Below are 17396 nucleotides of genomic sequence, written 5' to 3'. Positions count from 1 at the left end.
AAATTACCTTCCTTGTATTCTGGTTTCCTTGTTAATTCAGCCGATATCAGATGATTACATTGTGATGGTATGTCCATTTCATGTGATACAATACTGGACAGAAAATATACTTATTAAAATATCAAATGGAATATTATTTATTTAAATATATACATTATGTGTGAGAGAAAGAATTTTGTGCGTAAAAAGGTGCTGGAAACCAAAATTCTGCTTAGGAAAAATGGCTGAGGCAAACAATGAGGAATACACAGTTAAGATTTGCAGGGAAAATATAACGGTGGTTTTAAAAAATGAGTTGCTATTACCTAAAAAGGATAAGATGGGGTTTTAAAAATATCATTGGGCTGGCAATATGAGACAAAGTAGGGACCAGTAATGAAATGACACAAACGACTGCGGTGATTCAATTAATGACACAAATGAATCACATACTGAACTTGTTTCAAATGTTTTAAACAAAATAAATAAATAAATAAATTAACAACATAAAATAAAATAAAAACTAGGGATGAACAATTAGAAAGAAAGGAAGCACTTGTAAATATTATTATTAAACAAATAAAGGAATACTTGGAAAACCTGGATATATACAAACTTGCTTACCTAGATGACATGGCTACCTAGGCAATTAAGAAAATTAGCTAATGAATTTATTGAACTATGGAAATTATTTCTGAAAAAATCTTAAAGAACTGGGGAGATACTGGCAGGACGTAGACAAGCAAATATTGTACTGATTTTCAAAAAAGTAAAGAAGAGAGTGATCCTGGCAATCATAATCCTATAAATAACTTCTATCACTAGTAAAATAATGGAATGTCAAGAAAAAAAAAATCACTAAATATCTAAAGGAGCATGGAACAAAGAATAAATCTTCTCAAGCAAATCTGATTTTTTTATTCTCAAAGAAAAAATAGATTAAGGGAATGCAGATGATAGAAATTTGGGGTTTTACTGAAGGATTTAATACTATTTTATTAAATCTTACTTGAAAATTAATTCAAATTGTCTTGGATAGGAATACGGCTGAAAGACCATAAAAAGTTCATGAGAAATGTATGGCGGAGGAGAAAACTGTCCAGCATAGTATCAAAAAGACTGCCATAAGAACTGGCCTTGCTTAACTTTGTTAATTATCTGGAAGGAGGTGTAAAAAGCATATTAATTAAATTCATACATGATAAGCAGGAAGCAGGAGTCGCAAATGCCATTCGGAACACAGAAATAATACAAAGAGATCTAGAAAGATTAGAAACATAGGAGGAAAACAACAAAATGAGATTCAACTTGCAAATATTCAAGAAAACACTTACCTGAAAAAATGCAACACACACAGACACACACACACACACACACAAAGAACTCAACACACATATACTCAACAAAAATATTACACAAAAGTTTGCAATAAAGGCAATGCAATTTTGGGCTGCATATACAGAAGCATCCATGCAAAGAATGAGGTTAATAGTCCCTCTGTGTATGGATTTAATTCAACTGATCTGAGTATTGTGTTCAGTCCTTGACACTTCATTATCAGATGAATATGGATAAATTGAGAGTTCAGAGAAGAGTAATACAAAAATGATCCAGGGCAGCAAGATTTATGAATAATAGATTAGGAGAACTACAAATGGCTGGAGTGGCTAAGGAATGGTTGTGGGCAGCATATGATAATACTATATAAATATTTTAATACCAAAGAGGGAGAGGATTAAGTGAGAGGATCTATAAACAGCAGTAAAGGAATAAAGTTATGAAAGTGAAAATATAGGCTGAATATTAGGGACAACTTCCCGACAGTAAAATCTATTGGACTGTAGAAGAATTTCCTCCAGGGAGATGTGAATACCCTTTTGCTTGGGTATTTAAAATTAGACTAGAAATTGTAAAGTAAAAAACATTTCTGCATTGTTAGGGAGCTGGTGGTGTGTTCAGCCTTCAAATTCTATGATTTTATCCACACAACAGCTACAGATTTGCCCTACCAACATAGTACTCTATCATTGTTAACCCATACAGGGACAACATAAAATAATCAATTAGCTAATGGACAGGTTAGTAAATGTTATACTGATCAGTTTGTCCTCTACTTCCACAGTGTAGAATGTATACGTTTTCTTCAGATTGTCAGAGAAATGAATATTGTTAAACAGACTTTTAGCACTCTGCATGACAGACAATATTGTTTCACTACACAACCGTTCTAAACTGCGAAAACATTCCCCTTCAGAGCATCCACACATTTTCTTCTGAAGGTCATCTCCGTAATACACCATTATGTGTACTGAACTAGACAACATCCTGCTAGACTTTGAATGTTAATTCATAGCATGTTTAATAGATTTTATACTCTCTTGCTATGATTAACTAAAAGCACTTCAGCACTAATCAGTTCAATGACTAATCTGCACTATTTAATATAAGCAGTGAAAGTAATTCAGATTAATTAGAATGTATTCTGAAAATTGAGGCAGTAAGAATTTCTATGGTGTCCGGCATCTAAAACCTGTATTTTCTTGTATCTATCAACATACCTGAGTCTTTTTCTTGGCCTTCCAATAAAGATGGAGATATAAAGAGATTTATCCACTGGATTTCCCCTGCAATTAGCTCAAATAGTCCCAGATAGAAATGCACTAAAGTGTGTGTTACATACTGCCAACAATCCCCCACCAGAAGACATTAATAAATCCTGACAGCTGCAGCTTGAACAGGAAGAGGTCATATATAGTGCTGTGCTTCCCAGAGAACTTGGTACTCTTACATAAGGGAGGAGGAGATTTCATAACTGCAAGAGGTCTTGTCAAGGTTCCTCCCCCACTCTGAACTCTAGGGTACATATGTGGGGACCTGCATGAAAAACCTCCTAAGCTTATCTTTACCAGCTTAGGTCAAAACTTCCCCAAGGTACAAAATATTCCACCCTTTGTCCTTGGATTGGCCGCAACCACCACCAAACTAATACTGGTTACTGGGGAAGAGCTGTTTGGACACGTCTTTCCCCCCAAAATATTTCCCAAAACCTTGCACCCCACTTCCTGGACAAGGTTTGTTAAAAAGCCTCACCAATTTGCCTAGGTGACTACAGACCCAGACCCTTGGATCTTAAGAACAATGAACAATCCTCCCAACACTTGCACCCCCCTTTCCTGGGAAATGTTGGATAAAAAGCCTCACCAATTTGCATAGGTGACCACAGACCCAAACCCGTGGATCCGAGAACAATGAAAAAGCATTCAGTTTTCTTACAAGAAGACTTTTAATAAAAATAGAAGTTAATAGAAATAAAGAAATTCCCCCTGTAAAATCAGGATGGTAGATACCTTACAGGGTAATTAGATTCAAAAACATAGAGAACCCCTCTAGGCAAAACCTTAAGTTACAAAAAAGATACACAGACAGAAATAGTTATTCTATTCAGCACCGTTCTTTTCTCAGCCATTTAAAGAAATCATAATCTAACACGTACCTAGCTAGATTACTTACTAAAAGTTCTAAGACTCCATTCCTGGTCTATCCCCGGCAAAGACAGAATATAGACAGACACACAGATCCCTTGTTTCTCTCCCTCCTCCCAGCTTTTGAAAGTATCTTGTCTCCTCATTGGTCATTTTGGTCAGGTGCCAGCGAGGTTACCTTTAGCTTCTTAACCCTTTACAGGTGAGAGGAGCTTCCCCCTGGCCAGGAGGGATTTCAAAGGGGTTTACCCAATAGTGCGTAATCTGGACAAATTCATAAAAATAGGATAGCATTTACTAAGGCTGTCACTATCTAGGTCATTAAAAAAAAATTTTAAAAGGGGGGAAAAAAATCATTCAAAAGCCAAGTATTCTTCAAAACATTCAGGGTCACATTTAAAGCAGAGGTCTGTTTGTGAAATGCATGTACAACTGCATGTCTAAATTTGAATGCACAATTACTACAACTGACTATAAAAACTGAACGCCTGAGAGATTTGTACACTCACCTGTTCAATTTGCAAGAAGCAAATGTAGGCACATAATTGTACATCTTTGTATATAAATTTCAAATACAGAAGATACGGCATTAAGTACATCTATAAGACTCCACATATCAGAATCTTTTCCATTGTCATCTTCCCCTCCCATCTCTTCCAAAAGGCACGATTTATCAGTGGAGCCACATATGCATGTCTTTGAAAGTTATCTTATTTAGACTGTAAATGCCTCAGGGCAGAGACTGTCTCTTACTCTATCATTGTATAGCATCTAGCCACAACGGGGCCCCAATCTCATTTGCTTATAGGTGCTACTATTAAAAAATAATCATAAAATGAAATCTCACTAGAACTTAATTAAAAAACAGCAGGATTCTACCATACTCAGCAACAGTAAATACTGGAGAGCATATTTTATATTTGGGAGCCCTGTCAAACACAACCCACTTAGTCTCAAATGTGAGGCAAGCTGACCACTAAAGCAGTGGTTCTCAAACTTTTTTTTCGCGGACTTGAAAATTACTGAGGGTCTCGGCGGACCAATTAATGCTCTTTTCAAATGTTGTTTGTACCGTTAGCTAACTATTGTAAAGTGCTTTGGATAAAAGCACTATATAAAAAACAATAATTAATTTTTTTTCTACAAATAAAAGCACACAACGCATATTTTAATATCAGTAGTCTTACCTTTCTAATGCGATGGATGTGCCGTCTCTCCCCCACTGCGGCAGCCCCCCAAGCTGGAAAGGAGGGGGTTCTCTCCCTCTCTCCCCTGCCACAGCAGCCACAGAGCTGAAGCTGGGAAGGAGGGCCATCTCTCCCTGACAGCCACAGCCCTGGAGCTGGGGAAAGTCACCTCTTTCTCTGGCCACCACAGCCTGCAAATCCCAAATTCCCACCACTCCCTCGTCTCACTCCACTGCCCCCTCCCACCTACCTCCATCCCCCAGGGCCACCACCTCACATTACATGTGCATCTTCTCCAGGGTCCAGGCACCTAATTACTGGAGCCACGGCTGCGTGACTCCACTAATTAGGTGGGTGGCCCTTCATTCTCTTATGTGCAGCCGCCCAGGCACGCACCTTAGAGGGAACTATCTGCGGACCACCTGAATGGAGCTTACAGACTACTGGTGGTCTGTGGATCAGTTTGAGAACCGCTGCCCTAGAGAAAGATCTGCAGCCACCTCTTTCATCTGAATCCACTCCTGTGGATATATGCTTGGGGTATCAGAACACCTCACTTTCTACAAAAGGTACTACCCAGAGGGGATGGCTTACTGCTGTAAGACTCCTACATGAAATACTAGATGCCCTGGAACCACAAGGTCAAATCCTATCAAAGTCACCCCAGCCTTTCGTCCTTGGGAGGTAGATAAATAAAGTTCCATGCAGTTCGCTGTATGTGCGTGGACTTCCAAATGATGAAAAGTTAAAACTAAGGCCTTTCAGCTGTATGGAAACATTAAACGGAACTCAAGTTTACACTCAGAACTCTCCCCCAAAACGGAACAGAGACTCTTAATTTCTGATATTTCCTAGACTTCAAGAGCTTGAAGCACATTCTTCATACCCCTAGAAAGACACAGTTACACCACTAAATTCCTCTTTTCATATAGAGTGACTTTCCAACCTGTACAACTGAGCGGATTTATCCACGTTTCTTGAGGCAGGAATATGCAAATATCTTTCTCCAGGTTATTAGCCCCATTATAGCCCTGAAGTCTTGTATAGCACCTAAACTTCCATAGAATAATACTGAAGTTGGAAAAACTCAGGAAAGATAAATAGGAAAAATAGAGAGGGATGTTTCAGATTGGTAGAGACCTGTTCTACAAGAAGCTAAGGGAAGAAAAAATTGGCTATACTCACGGAGTGGCCCTCACTGATCCAGAGAACTGCTGGGAAGTGGCAAGCAGTATTACAGAGAGGAAAGTTCGGCAGAAAAAACAAAAACAAAAACACACAGTCAGGTTACACCAATATAGATACTCTTACGTTATGGTAAATTAAGGGTATGTCTACACTACGAAATTAGGTCAAATTTATAGAAGTCGGTTTTGTAGAAAGTGTTTTTATACAGTCGATTGTGTGTGTCCCCACACAAGTGCTCTAAGTGCATGTAGTCGGCGGTGTGTGTCCACAGTACCGAGGCAAACGTCGACTTCTGGAGCATTGCACTGTGGATAGCTATCCCACAGTTCTCCCAGTCTCCGCTGCCCATTTGAATTCTGGGTAGAAATCCCAGATGGGGCTAAAACATTGTTGCGGGTGGTTCTGGGTACATATCGTCAGGCCCCCCTTCCCTCCCTCCTTCCGTGAAAGCAAGGGCAGACTATCATTTTGCGCCTTTTTTCTTGAGTTACTTGTGCAGATGCCATACCACGGCAAGCATGGAGCCTGCTCAGCTAACCGTCACCGTATGTCTCCTGGGTGCTGGCAGACGTGGTACTGCATTGCTACGCAGCAGCATATTGCCTTTTGGCAGCAGACAGTGCAGTATGACTGGTAGCTGTCATCAACGTAGTCCTGGGTGCTCTTTTAACCGACCTTGATGAGGTCAGGGGCGCCTGGGCAAACATGGGAGTGGCTCAGCCAGGTCATTTCCCTTTTAAGTTTTGTCTCATGGTGATTGAGTCCTACTGGCAGCGCACAGTCTTTTAATCAGCAGCCAGCAGAAGATGATGGCCAGTAGTCATACTGCACCGTCTTCTGCCAAGCACCCAGGAGATGACAATGTCTAGCAGTCGTACTGCACAGTCTGCTGCCAGCAAGATGTATAAAGATAGATGAAGTGGCTCAAAACAACAAATAGAGCAGATTTGTTTTGTATTCATTTTCTCCTCCCTCCCTCTGTGAAATCAACGGCCTGCTAAACCCAGATTTTAGTTCTATCCTTGAGGTTTTGACTTCTACCCTTGAGGGAGCCACTCAGTTTCTCGCAAAGCCACCCCCTTTGTTGATTTTAATTCCCTGTAAGCCAACCCTGTAAGCCACGTCGTCAGTAGCCCCTCCCTCCGTCAGGGCAACGGCAGACAATCATTCCACACCTTTTTTCTGTGCAGACGCCATACCACGGCAAGCATGGAGCCCGCTCAGATCACTTTGGCAATTAGGAGCACATTAAACACCACATGCATTATCCAGCAGTATATGCGGCACCAGAACCTGGCAAAGCGAAACCGGGCGAGTAGGCAATGTCAGTGCGGTGACAAGAGTGATGAGGACATGGACACAGACTTCTCTCAAAGCACAGGCCCTCGCAATGTGGGCATCATGGTGGTAACGGGGCAGGTTCATGCGGTGGAATGCCGATTCTGGGCTTGGGAAACAAGCACAGACTGGTGGGACCGCATAGTGTTGCGAGTCTGGGATGATTCCCAGTGGCTGCAAAACTTTCGCATGCGTAAGGGCACTTTCATGGAACTTTGTGATTTGCTTTCCCCTGCTCTGAGGCACAAGAATACCTAGATGAGAGCAGCCCTCACAGTTGAGAAGCGAGTGGCAATAGCCCTGTGAAAGCTTGCAATGCCAGACATCTACCGGTCAGTCAGGAATCAATTTGGAGTGGGCAAATCTACTGTGGGGGCTGCTGTGATGCAAGTAACCAACACAATCAAAGATCTGCTGATATCAAGGGTAGTGACCCTGGGAAATGTGCAGGTCATAGTGGAAGGCTTTGCTGCAATGGGATTCCCTAACTGTGGTGGGGCCATGGACAGAACCCATATCCCTATCTTGGCACCTGAGCACCAAGCCGGTGAGTACATAAACCGCAAGGGGTACTTTTCAATAGTGCTGCAAGCACTGGTGGATCACAAGAGATGTTTCACCAACATCAATGTAGGATGGCTGGAAAAGGTACATGACACTCGCATCTTCAGGAACTCTGGTCTGTTTCAAAAGCTGCAAGAAGGGACTTTATTCCCAGACCAGGAACAGACCCGTTGGGGATGTTGAAATGCCTATAGTTATCCTTGGGGACCCAGCCTACCTCTTAATGCCATGGCTCATGAAGCCATACACAGGCAGCCTGGACAGTAGTCAGGAGCTGTTCAACTACAGGCTGAGCAAGTGCAGAATGGTGGTAGAATGTGCATCTGGATGTTTAAAAGCGTGCTGGCGCAGTTTACTGACTAGGTTAGACTTCAGCAAAACCAATATTCCCACTGTTATTACTTCTTGCTGTGCGCTCCACAATATCTGTGAGAGTAAGGGGGAGACGTTTATGGAGGGGTGGGAGGTTGAGGCAAATCGCCTGGCTGCTGGTTACGCACAGCCAGACACCAGGGCGGTTAGAAGAGCACAGGAGGGCGCGGTGCACATCAGAGAAGCTTTGAAAACCAGTTTCATGACTGGCCAGGCTACAGTGTGAAAGTTCTGTTTGTTTCTTCTTGATGAAACCCCCCGCCCCTTGGTTCACTCTACTTCCCTGTAAGCTAACCACCCTCCCCTCCTCCCTTCGATCACCGTTTGCAGAGGCAATAAAGTCATTGTTGCTTCACATTCATGCATTCTTTATTAATTCATCACACAAATAGGGGGATAACTACCAAGGTAGCCAAGGATGGGTGGTGGAGGAGGGAAGGACAAGGCCACACGGCACTTTAAAAGTTTAAAACTTTAAAACTTATTGAATGCCAGCCTTCTGTTGCTTGGGCAATCCTCTGGGGTAGAGTGGCTGGGTGGCTGGTGGCCCCCCCACCGCGTTCTTGGACGTCTGGGTGAGGAGGCTATGGAACTTGGGGAGGAAGGCAGTTGCTTACACAGGGGCTGTAGCAGCAGTCTGTGCTCCTGCTGCCTTTCCTGCAGCTCAACCATACGCTGGAGCATATTAGTTTGATCCTCCAGCAGCCTCAGCATTGAGGCCTGCCTCCTCTCATCACACTGCCGCCACCTTTCAGCTTCAGCCCTCTCTTCAGCCCGCCACCTCTCCTCCCGGTCATTTTGTGCTTTCCTGCACTCTAACATTGTCTGCCTCCACGCATTCATCTGTGCTCTGTCAGTGTGGGAGGACAGCATGAGCTCAGAGAACATTTCATCGCGAGTGTGTTTTTTTCGCCTTCTCATCTTCACTAGCCTCTGGGAAGGAGAAGATCCTGTGATCCCTGAAAACACATGCAGCTGGTGGAGGAAAAAAAAAAAGGGAAAGTGGTATTTAAAAAGACATTTTATAGAACAACGGGTACACTCTTTCATGGTAAACCTTGCTGTTAACGTTACATAGGTAGCACATGTGCTTTCCTTCCAAGGTCGCATTTTGCCCCCCTCCCCCTCACTGTGGCTAACAGCGGGGAACATTTCTGTTCAGCCATAGGCAAACAGCCCAGCAGGAACAGGCATCTCTGAATGTCCCCTTAAGAAAAGCACCCTATTTCAACCAGGTGACCATGAATTATATCACTGTCCTGAGGATAACACAGAGATAAAGAACGGATGTTGTTTGAACGCCAGCAAACATACACTGCAATGCTTTGTTCTACAATGATCCCTGAGTACCTGCTACTGGCCTGGAGTGGTAAAGTGTCCTACCATAGTGGATGGAATAAAGCTACCCTCCCCAGAAACCTTTTGCAAAGGCTTTGGGAGTACATCCAGGAGAGCCGCAAATGCCAGGCCAAATTAATCATTGAACATGCTTGCTTTTAAACCATGTGTAGTATTTTAAAAGGTACGCTCACCAGAGCTCCCTTCTCCGCCTGGCGGGTCCGGGAGGCAGCCTTGGGTGGGTTTGAGGGGTACTGGCTCCAGGCCCGGGTGAAAAACAGTTCCTGGCTGTTGGGAAAACCGCTTTCTCCGCTTGCTTGCTGTGAGCTATCTACAACCTCATCATCATCTTCCTCGTCCCCAAAACCTGCTTCCATGTTGCTTCCATCTCCATTGAAGGAGTCAAACACGGCTGTGGTAGTGGTGGCTGAACCCCCTAAAATGGCATGCAGCTCATCATAGAAGCGGCATGTTTGGGGCTCTCACCCGGAGCGGCCATTCGCCTCTCTGGTTTTCTGGTAGGCTTGCCTCAACTCCTTAAGATTCATGCGGCACTGCTTCGGGTCCCTGTCATGGCCTCTGTCCTTCATGCCCTGGGAGATTTTGACAAAGGTTTTGGCATTTCGAAAACTGGAACGTAGTTCTGATAGCACGGATTCCTCTCCCCATACAGCAATCAGATCCCGTACCTCCTGTTCGGTCCATGCTGGAGCTTTTTTGCGATTCTGGGACTCCATCATGGTCACCTCTGCTGATGAGCTCTGCATGGTCACCTGCAGCTTGCCACGCTGGCCAAACAGGAAATTGAAATTCAAAAGTTCACGGGCCTTTTCCTGTCTACCTGGCCAGTGTCCAGAGCGGTCACAATGGAGCACTCTGGGATAGCTCCCGGAGGACAATACCATCTAATTGTGTCCACAGTGCCCCAAATTCCACCCGGCAAGGCCGATTTCAGCGCTAATCCCCTTGCCGGGGGTGGAGTAAGGAAATCGATTTTAAGAGCCCTTTAAGTCGAAAAAAAGGGCTTCGTGGTATGGACAGGTGCAGGGTTAAACCAATTTAATGCTGCTAAATCCGACCTCAAGTGTAGACCAGGGCTTAGTTGGTCTTACGCAGAGTTGGCCAAAATTTAGGGATTTTCGTTTGCATCTAGCTGGGATATGTTGCTCCTGAAACAAAACATGAAATTGGAATTCTTGTCTATTCACTGAACAGTCATGAAACAGAGAAATATATTCAATTTCGATTAGCTACTAATTGGCAGGGAATATTCCAGCTTTGGGAGTCCCAGTTGGAAGCTCCAGCCACATCTCCGGAGGCTAGGCTGAGCCAGCACAGCTCTGTGGCCAAAAAACAGGGATTCATAGGGCTGCTACCTCAGAGTGGGAAACCTGCCAGCCCCCATAACCTTGTCTAAAGGGTCTGAAAGGCTCCTTGTACTACAGCAGGGAGCCTCCCAGGACTCCAGAGACTGGCAGGCATCCTGAAACACCAACAGGGTGTTTTCGTCGAATCACTGCCTGCATCATTGTCAGTGTTTCGTCTTATGTAAGGTCTAATGGAGTCTAAGTTTCCCATCACCTCTGAATTTGGACAATTTTTGCCCTTGGACATGCTCAGATGACTCCCATGACTTCAAAACGGGAGTCATACACATTGTCGTCAGATGTTCGGCTGCATGTGTTCTGTGTGCCATCCCAGCTCTGCGCAAACAGCTGGCACAGCAGACCTCGAGCGAACCGCCCAATCACCACAAGATCCGTTAAGGTATGAAGGCACCTGGCCAGGTTTATTGTTGACATAGCATGGTCCTAGCTCCCCGGATCAATGTCTACAGTTACATTAGCACATGTATCCCTGTGACAATGGACACAGCTCAGTGAATGGCAGGACTTTCCATTCCCCCCTAGACTGGCCAGAGATACTCCCTTTGAGGCTCCATTTTATACATCAATACAAACTAGTTATGTACTGCTCCTCTGGCAGAGTTAGTTGACACCCTCTGACGTAGTCGATTACGACCCATCATCTTGTACATCTCTATCCATCACACAGTGTCCTGATCTTATCTTTAGGACGGGTCAGTGTATTCTTGTTATCTTTAGGGAATGTGCTGGTATCGAGGTGTTTTGGTACCATCCTTCTGGAATTTGTTTGCATGAGTGCTCTGTGTCTACCATCTCTTAGGAATGTGTATTTTGCAATATCAGCGCTTTTCTTGCCAGATTCTGTGAGCCGGGCTTGCCTCTAGCTCACAGCCTGATTTTGCTTTATATGAGCAAAGTTTTGACCGCAACTTTAGCCCAGGCCTCTGATACAAGGGCTTATGTTTCAGTCCCTCTTCCTCCTACACACATCTGAAGGCAGAAAGTATAATTTAAGATTAATATTACAAGAGATTATTTGTCTTTGGATTCTTTAAATTCTCACAGTGCTGCCATTTCCCTCTTCCATTACCACAGGATTCTATAGGTTTTTTTCACCATGAGTGATGTAGTAAACAACAGACTTGGAACATGAAACTTTTGAAGACAGAGAGACCGAAGAGGATAAGAGAACCAAAACTGTCTGAGCTTATTTTCTTTTCCCCGGTACTCCCAAATTCTGTACATCAGGTCTCAAACTTCACTGAATTGTGAAGTTGATAGATGGTGACGTAATCTCACTTCCTAGGAAATAACACTGACATGTCTTCGTTAGGCCCAATTTTATAAAGTAAATAGGAGTTTTTCCTGAGTTATTTAATGGAAGCTTTCACTGAATAAAAAGACCAACACTGGACCTTTTGAATAATTGTCCTCAAAAAACTGCAGTTCAAAATTGCTAAAACTGCCTCTTAATTTAAAAAGTCTAGTCAAAATGTCAATACAATACACAGAAGAAAAAAAAAAGGGATAATTTACGTTTATTCTTTTCTACCAGAGAATTCATTAGAGTATTTATAGATGAAGACGATCATAAACAACGCCCCCCCACACACAGTTAGCACTTTTTCTTTTTTCTTCCTCTCATATTCCATGATTTTCCCTTTTTGCCCTCAAACACAGATCGGGCAGTCACCATGACTGTGTTTTCTTCATCTTCACCCTCACCACTTGAGCTACTAGTCACGTCTTCCTCCTGTCTCACTGCGTTTTTCTGAATTGCTGATTCCTTGAAAGTTTTTCCTCTTTTGCTCTTATTTAAAACTTCACTTTCAGAATCCTCCCCTGAAGACCCACTAGATCCTTCTGACAGCTGCACCTCACCAATGAAACCGCCTCCATGGAAACTCTCCTCTTTGGACTTTGAATGTTTTTTCCTTTTTATCCTTTGGCTTTGTGCTGCAGTAGATAGATCCATTGTACCTTGGACAGCTATTTTTCCTTTCCCTTCCTCACCGTGTTTAAATTCTCTTTCTACAACAGCAGTAGCCTCCTGAATTTCATCAGCTACTGCTTCTTTTTCTTTCCTCCGCATACAAGTCACAGCTCTTCGAAGTCTCTGGCTCTTAATGGCTTGCTTCTCATGTTGTGCTAGTCTGAAGAATGAATCAATTCGAAGTTGAGTCTACAAGTATACACAACAATTAAAGAGTGAAGTTTAGATACCATGGTGATAGGCATTCTATAAATAAAATAAATTATGCAATAGTCTAAATTGGTGTAGAACAAAGACTGCTCAAATAAATGAAATATGAATCACAAGAATATACAGAGTACAAGATGATTTACTAGAAGAGATTAGTAATTATATTACTGTGTAATTACTCCGTAAGTTTTAAAAGCTTCCTTACAGCAAGAAACACTACAGCCCTATTTAAAGAAACAAATTAATGGTTAAGGAAGCAAAATTCCCTGCACGTTTTACAAATACTGTGTTTATGCTTCTAATACGTTATTTGAAGTTACAGCACAAATGAAGACTCCCAGACCTGCAAACACACATACTTATTAGCATATTCTCAAATGCAAATCTATTAACATAATAAAATGATTACTTTACTAAATAAACCCTACAACTATGCTTTTCATTTGCACAAACCAGTGAAATAAAACGTTATTCTCATTGATCAAATGAATTGAAGGCTTACTGAAACATTTTAAGCCTTACCTGCAACCCTTTTGAAAGAGTCACTTAAGATTCCACATTGTTAACAGTATGTGTGTAGATCTAAAAGTCATCAGTATATTTATGTTATAAAACAAGAAGTATTTTAAAAGCAATTCCTCCATTTATCTACCAACTCCTATATTCAGGGAGCTGCATCTCCCTGCAAGAGCTGATGAGATTACTAACATATAAAGCTTTATAGAAAATACAGTACAAACTCATTTAGCCAAACTGTTTGAGAGAACATTTAAAAACATTCAGACGGATCAGGTTTTACATGAATGGAAGACTGGCAAGCCTGCTTTGAAAATCCTAGAGGAGCCAAGCTTCACTGCACCAGAAGTAGGGATTAAATGGGGTTTACCTATGCTGCTTTAGGAATCTGTAATATCAGCTACTGCAGAACAAACAGAAGCCTGAACTCAGGAGTTGACAGGCAGAAGAACCATTAGATTTTACTAATTTACAGCTTTTAAAATTATACTAAAGTGCTTCACAGCACACAAACTGTACAACATTTATGCCCAAAAGAATTTACAATCTAATGTTCTGTCATTTTAAAAATATATTTACTTACAATTTTAATATCTATATGCATAAGGCCTAATTCCATGCTGACTTACAACTTGTGACAGCCCACAAGTTCAATGGAATTGCAGGGGTTGTAGTTCAGCACAGAAGTTGACCAAGAGTCTGTTAAATGATTTAGGTTTGTAATATAGTTTTTGTTGAAGCTCTGTTGGTTATTTTAAAAATACTAGTTTTTAAATTTTCAAGCCAGCGTTAAACAACATAAAATCCTCCAGTAACATGCTTACCTGTTGTGAGTTCAGCTGTTTAAGTACAGGCAAAAGGGCTTCATCTGTCTTTGTCCTAGTCCAGCCAAAGCAACTCTGACAGAATGTGTAGGCAGTTAAGGTTCATCAAAAATTTAAAAAACGTTTTACTACCAAAAGTATGAATGTGAAAAATGGAAGTTCCTTACCTAACCACGCATCTCCAAAAAAAAAAAAAAAGATACTGTACCTAAAAGTTTTTTCACTGTAAGATCAAAGGAAATTTCAAGGTTTAATAACTATCGCCAGTATTATCCCAAATGTCTTCAGAAAAGCTTATTCTTTTCTATTATTCATAAACTGTGTTTCAAACAACAAAAAGATCCATCTGGCTACATCCAATATTGTTGTAAAAATATGTTAACCTTAAGAAAAGAAAAAAAACTCAATGTTTGTATATACACCGGAGGCTTCATTTAGTTAGCTAATTATGGATCAATTACCATCCATTTTTAGACACAGTGCTGTATCTCAAATTGCAATCAGTGCAAGAAATACGTGCACTGTGGCAAGGGAGTACAAATAAAGTGAGGATGGAATCACTGATTTTGTTTGCAGTTTACGTTTACAGTGAAATCCTCCTCATCTTACCTTTGCTTGAACTGAGTGAGACTACAATATCACACCTCACGCAAGTGAGACAATCAGAGTTTGATTCTCGGTTATTGAATTTACTAATAGACTCATGCATTCTTTTCTATCAAAGCAACTTTGGTTCACAACTCCAACCAGATAGGATTGTAAAAAGATATTCTCTGATCTGTTCTACATCAGGCCTTCCCCAGATGAATGACCCCTTTGACTCATCCACCACAGGTTTCAGGTAAGCTTTTACTACTGCTGGATTTGGGAAGCCAGGACTCAGCTGCAGTTGCTGCAGTTTTTTCTTTACTTTAGTATCATGTGGATTGGGTCTTATTTTCTTATTCTTCTGAGCTTCAGTCCACCATTCACTGAACAGTATAGGAGGAGAGAGACATGCAATTGTTTCAGTAAAATACATTTTACAATATCAAGGGCTATCAGGAGAACTTAAACACTCTTTATTATTATTATTTCTTATTTGTTTCCAGTAGCGCCAAGATACGATTGGCAATTTCCAAACAACAAGGTGGCACAATCCCTGCCCGAAGAAACATACAATCGAACGGCACAAAGACACTTTAGGTAGGAATTCCTCCATTTATCTGCCTGCTGCTACACACAGACATCATGGTAGGAATCTACTATAGACCACCAAATCAGGAAGAGGAGGTGGATGAAGCATTTTTAGAACAAACAGAAATATCTAAAAAACACAAAATCTGGTAGTAATGGGGGCCTTTTACTACCCAGACATGTTTTTCCCATATTACAGAAAATATCCGCTAACTTCTTAGAATCCATTGAGGACAACTTCTTCTATCAGAAAGTGGAAGTAGCCGTCAGGGGGATAGCCATTTGGACTTGATTCTGACCAATGGGGATGAATTGGTTGCTAATCTGAAGCTGGAAGACCATCTGAGTGAAAGCAATCATGAAATGATGACTTCATGATTCTAAGGAAAGGAAGGAGTAAGAGCAGCAGAATAAGGACAATAGACTTCAAAAAGACAGACCTTAACAAACTCAGAGAACAGGCAGGTAAGGTCCCATAGCAGTTTCTCATGGACACAATATTAAAGGCACAACTGCGAACTATTTCAGTGCAAAGGAAACATAGGGAGGATAGTAAGAAGCCAATATGACTCCATCAGGAGCTCTCTAATGACCTGAAAATAAAAAAGGAGTTCTACAAAAAATGGAAACCTTTCCAAATAGCTAAGGAAAAGTACAAAAGAATAGCACAAGCATGAAGGGGCAAAATCGGAAAGGCTAAGGAAAAAAATGAGTTACAGCTAAGAAGGGACAAAAAAGGCAATCAGAAGAGGTTCTCAATCTTTCCAGACTACTGAACCCCTTTCAGGAGGCTGATTTGTCTTGTCTACCCCAAGTTTCACCTCACTTAAAAACTACTTGCTTACAAAATCAGACATAAAAATACAAAAAAGTGTCACAGCCACACTATTACTGAAAACTTGCTTACTTTCTCATTTTTACCATATATTATAAAATAAACCACAACCCCCAGGTTGGGAAACACTGATATAGTATACAATGTAGCATAAACAAGTCATTCTCTGTATGAAATTTTAGTTTGTACTGACTTTGCTAGTGCTTTTCATGTAGCCTGTTGTAAAACTAGGCAAATATCTAAATGAGTTGACATACCCCGTGGAAGACCTCTGTGTACCCCTGGCTGAGAACCACTGACTTAGATAATGGAGTGTAGAGTATGCTTAGAAAATTTGTAGATGACACCACCTCCGAGGGGCTGCTAGCACTTTGGAGGACAGGATCAGAATTTAAAATAACCTTGACAATTTTGAGAATGGGTCTGAAATCAACAAGATTAAATTCAAGACAGACAAGCACAAAGTACTACACTTAAGGAAAAAAATCAAATGCACAACTACAAAATGGGGAATAAATGGCTAGGTGGTAGTACTACTAAAAAGCATCTCGGGGTTACAGTCAGTGTTCCTTCTAATTTTTCCCAAGCATGTGTGGAATGAATTTTGTTACATGCACCAATATGTGGGGTGACATATGATACATCATCACCTCCATATTGGTGCACGTAACAAAATTCATGTGGCAGGGGGTGAGGCCGAGGGGTTCGGAGTGTGGGAGGGGGCTCAGGCCTGGGGCAGAGGGTTGGAGTGTGGGGGGAGGTGAGGGCTTCAGCTGGGACTGTGGGCTCGGGCTGGGGGGGAGAGAGAACTCCCCTCGGCTCTCTGTCCCCCAGAGCAGCACCTGGGCAGGCAGGGAGTGGGGGGGAGAACAAGACAACTGAGGGGGGATCTGACAACAGTACTCAAAATATAGTAAGGGCTGTTATAAAGAGCACTGTGATCAATTGTTCTCCATTTTCACTGAATGTAGGACGCTGCAGATTGAGCCCATTACGTCGTAAGGGAGATTTAGGTTAAATATTAGAA

At 41.8% G+C, this 17396-nt stretch overlaps 1 protein-coding gene across 7 annotated transcripts in view; it reads right to left on the bottom strand.

Moving 5' to 3' along the window:
* Positions 1-12337: 12337 nt before the first annotated feature.
* Positions 12338-17396, bottom strand: part of ERCC5 (ERCC excision repair 5, endonuclease) — a 37145-nt gene continuing 32086 nt past the window's right edge. For all 7 annotated transcript variants that reach the window (XM_077813160.1, XM_077813188.1, XM_077813179.1 and 4 more), the window contains 3 exons: positions 15129-15329; positions 14359-14443; positions 12338-12997 (listed from right to left, as the gene is read on the bottom strand). In XM_077813160.1, coding sequence (XP_077669286.1) covers positions 12431-12997; positions 14359-14443; positions 15129-15329 — 853 coding nt within the window. In that variant the 3' untranslated portion in view covers positions 12338-12430. The remainder of the gene's footprint in view (positions 12998-14358; positions 14444-15128; positions 15330-17396) is intronic.

The sequence above is a fragment of the Eretmochelys imbricata genome, chromosome 1 (assembly GCF_965152235.1).
Source record: "Eretmochelys imbricata isolate rEreImb1 chromosome 1, rEreImb1.hap1, whole genome shotgun sequence".
NCBI classification, from domain to species: Eukaryota; Metazoa; Chordata; order Testudines; family Cheloniidae; genus Eretmochelys; species Eretmochelys imbricata.
The sequence above is the reverse complement of the archived record's forward strand: the minus strand, read 5'-3'. Positions and strand labels throughout refer to the sequence as shown.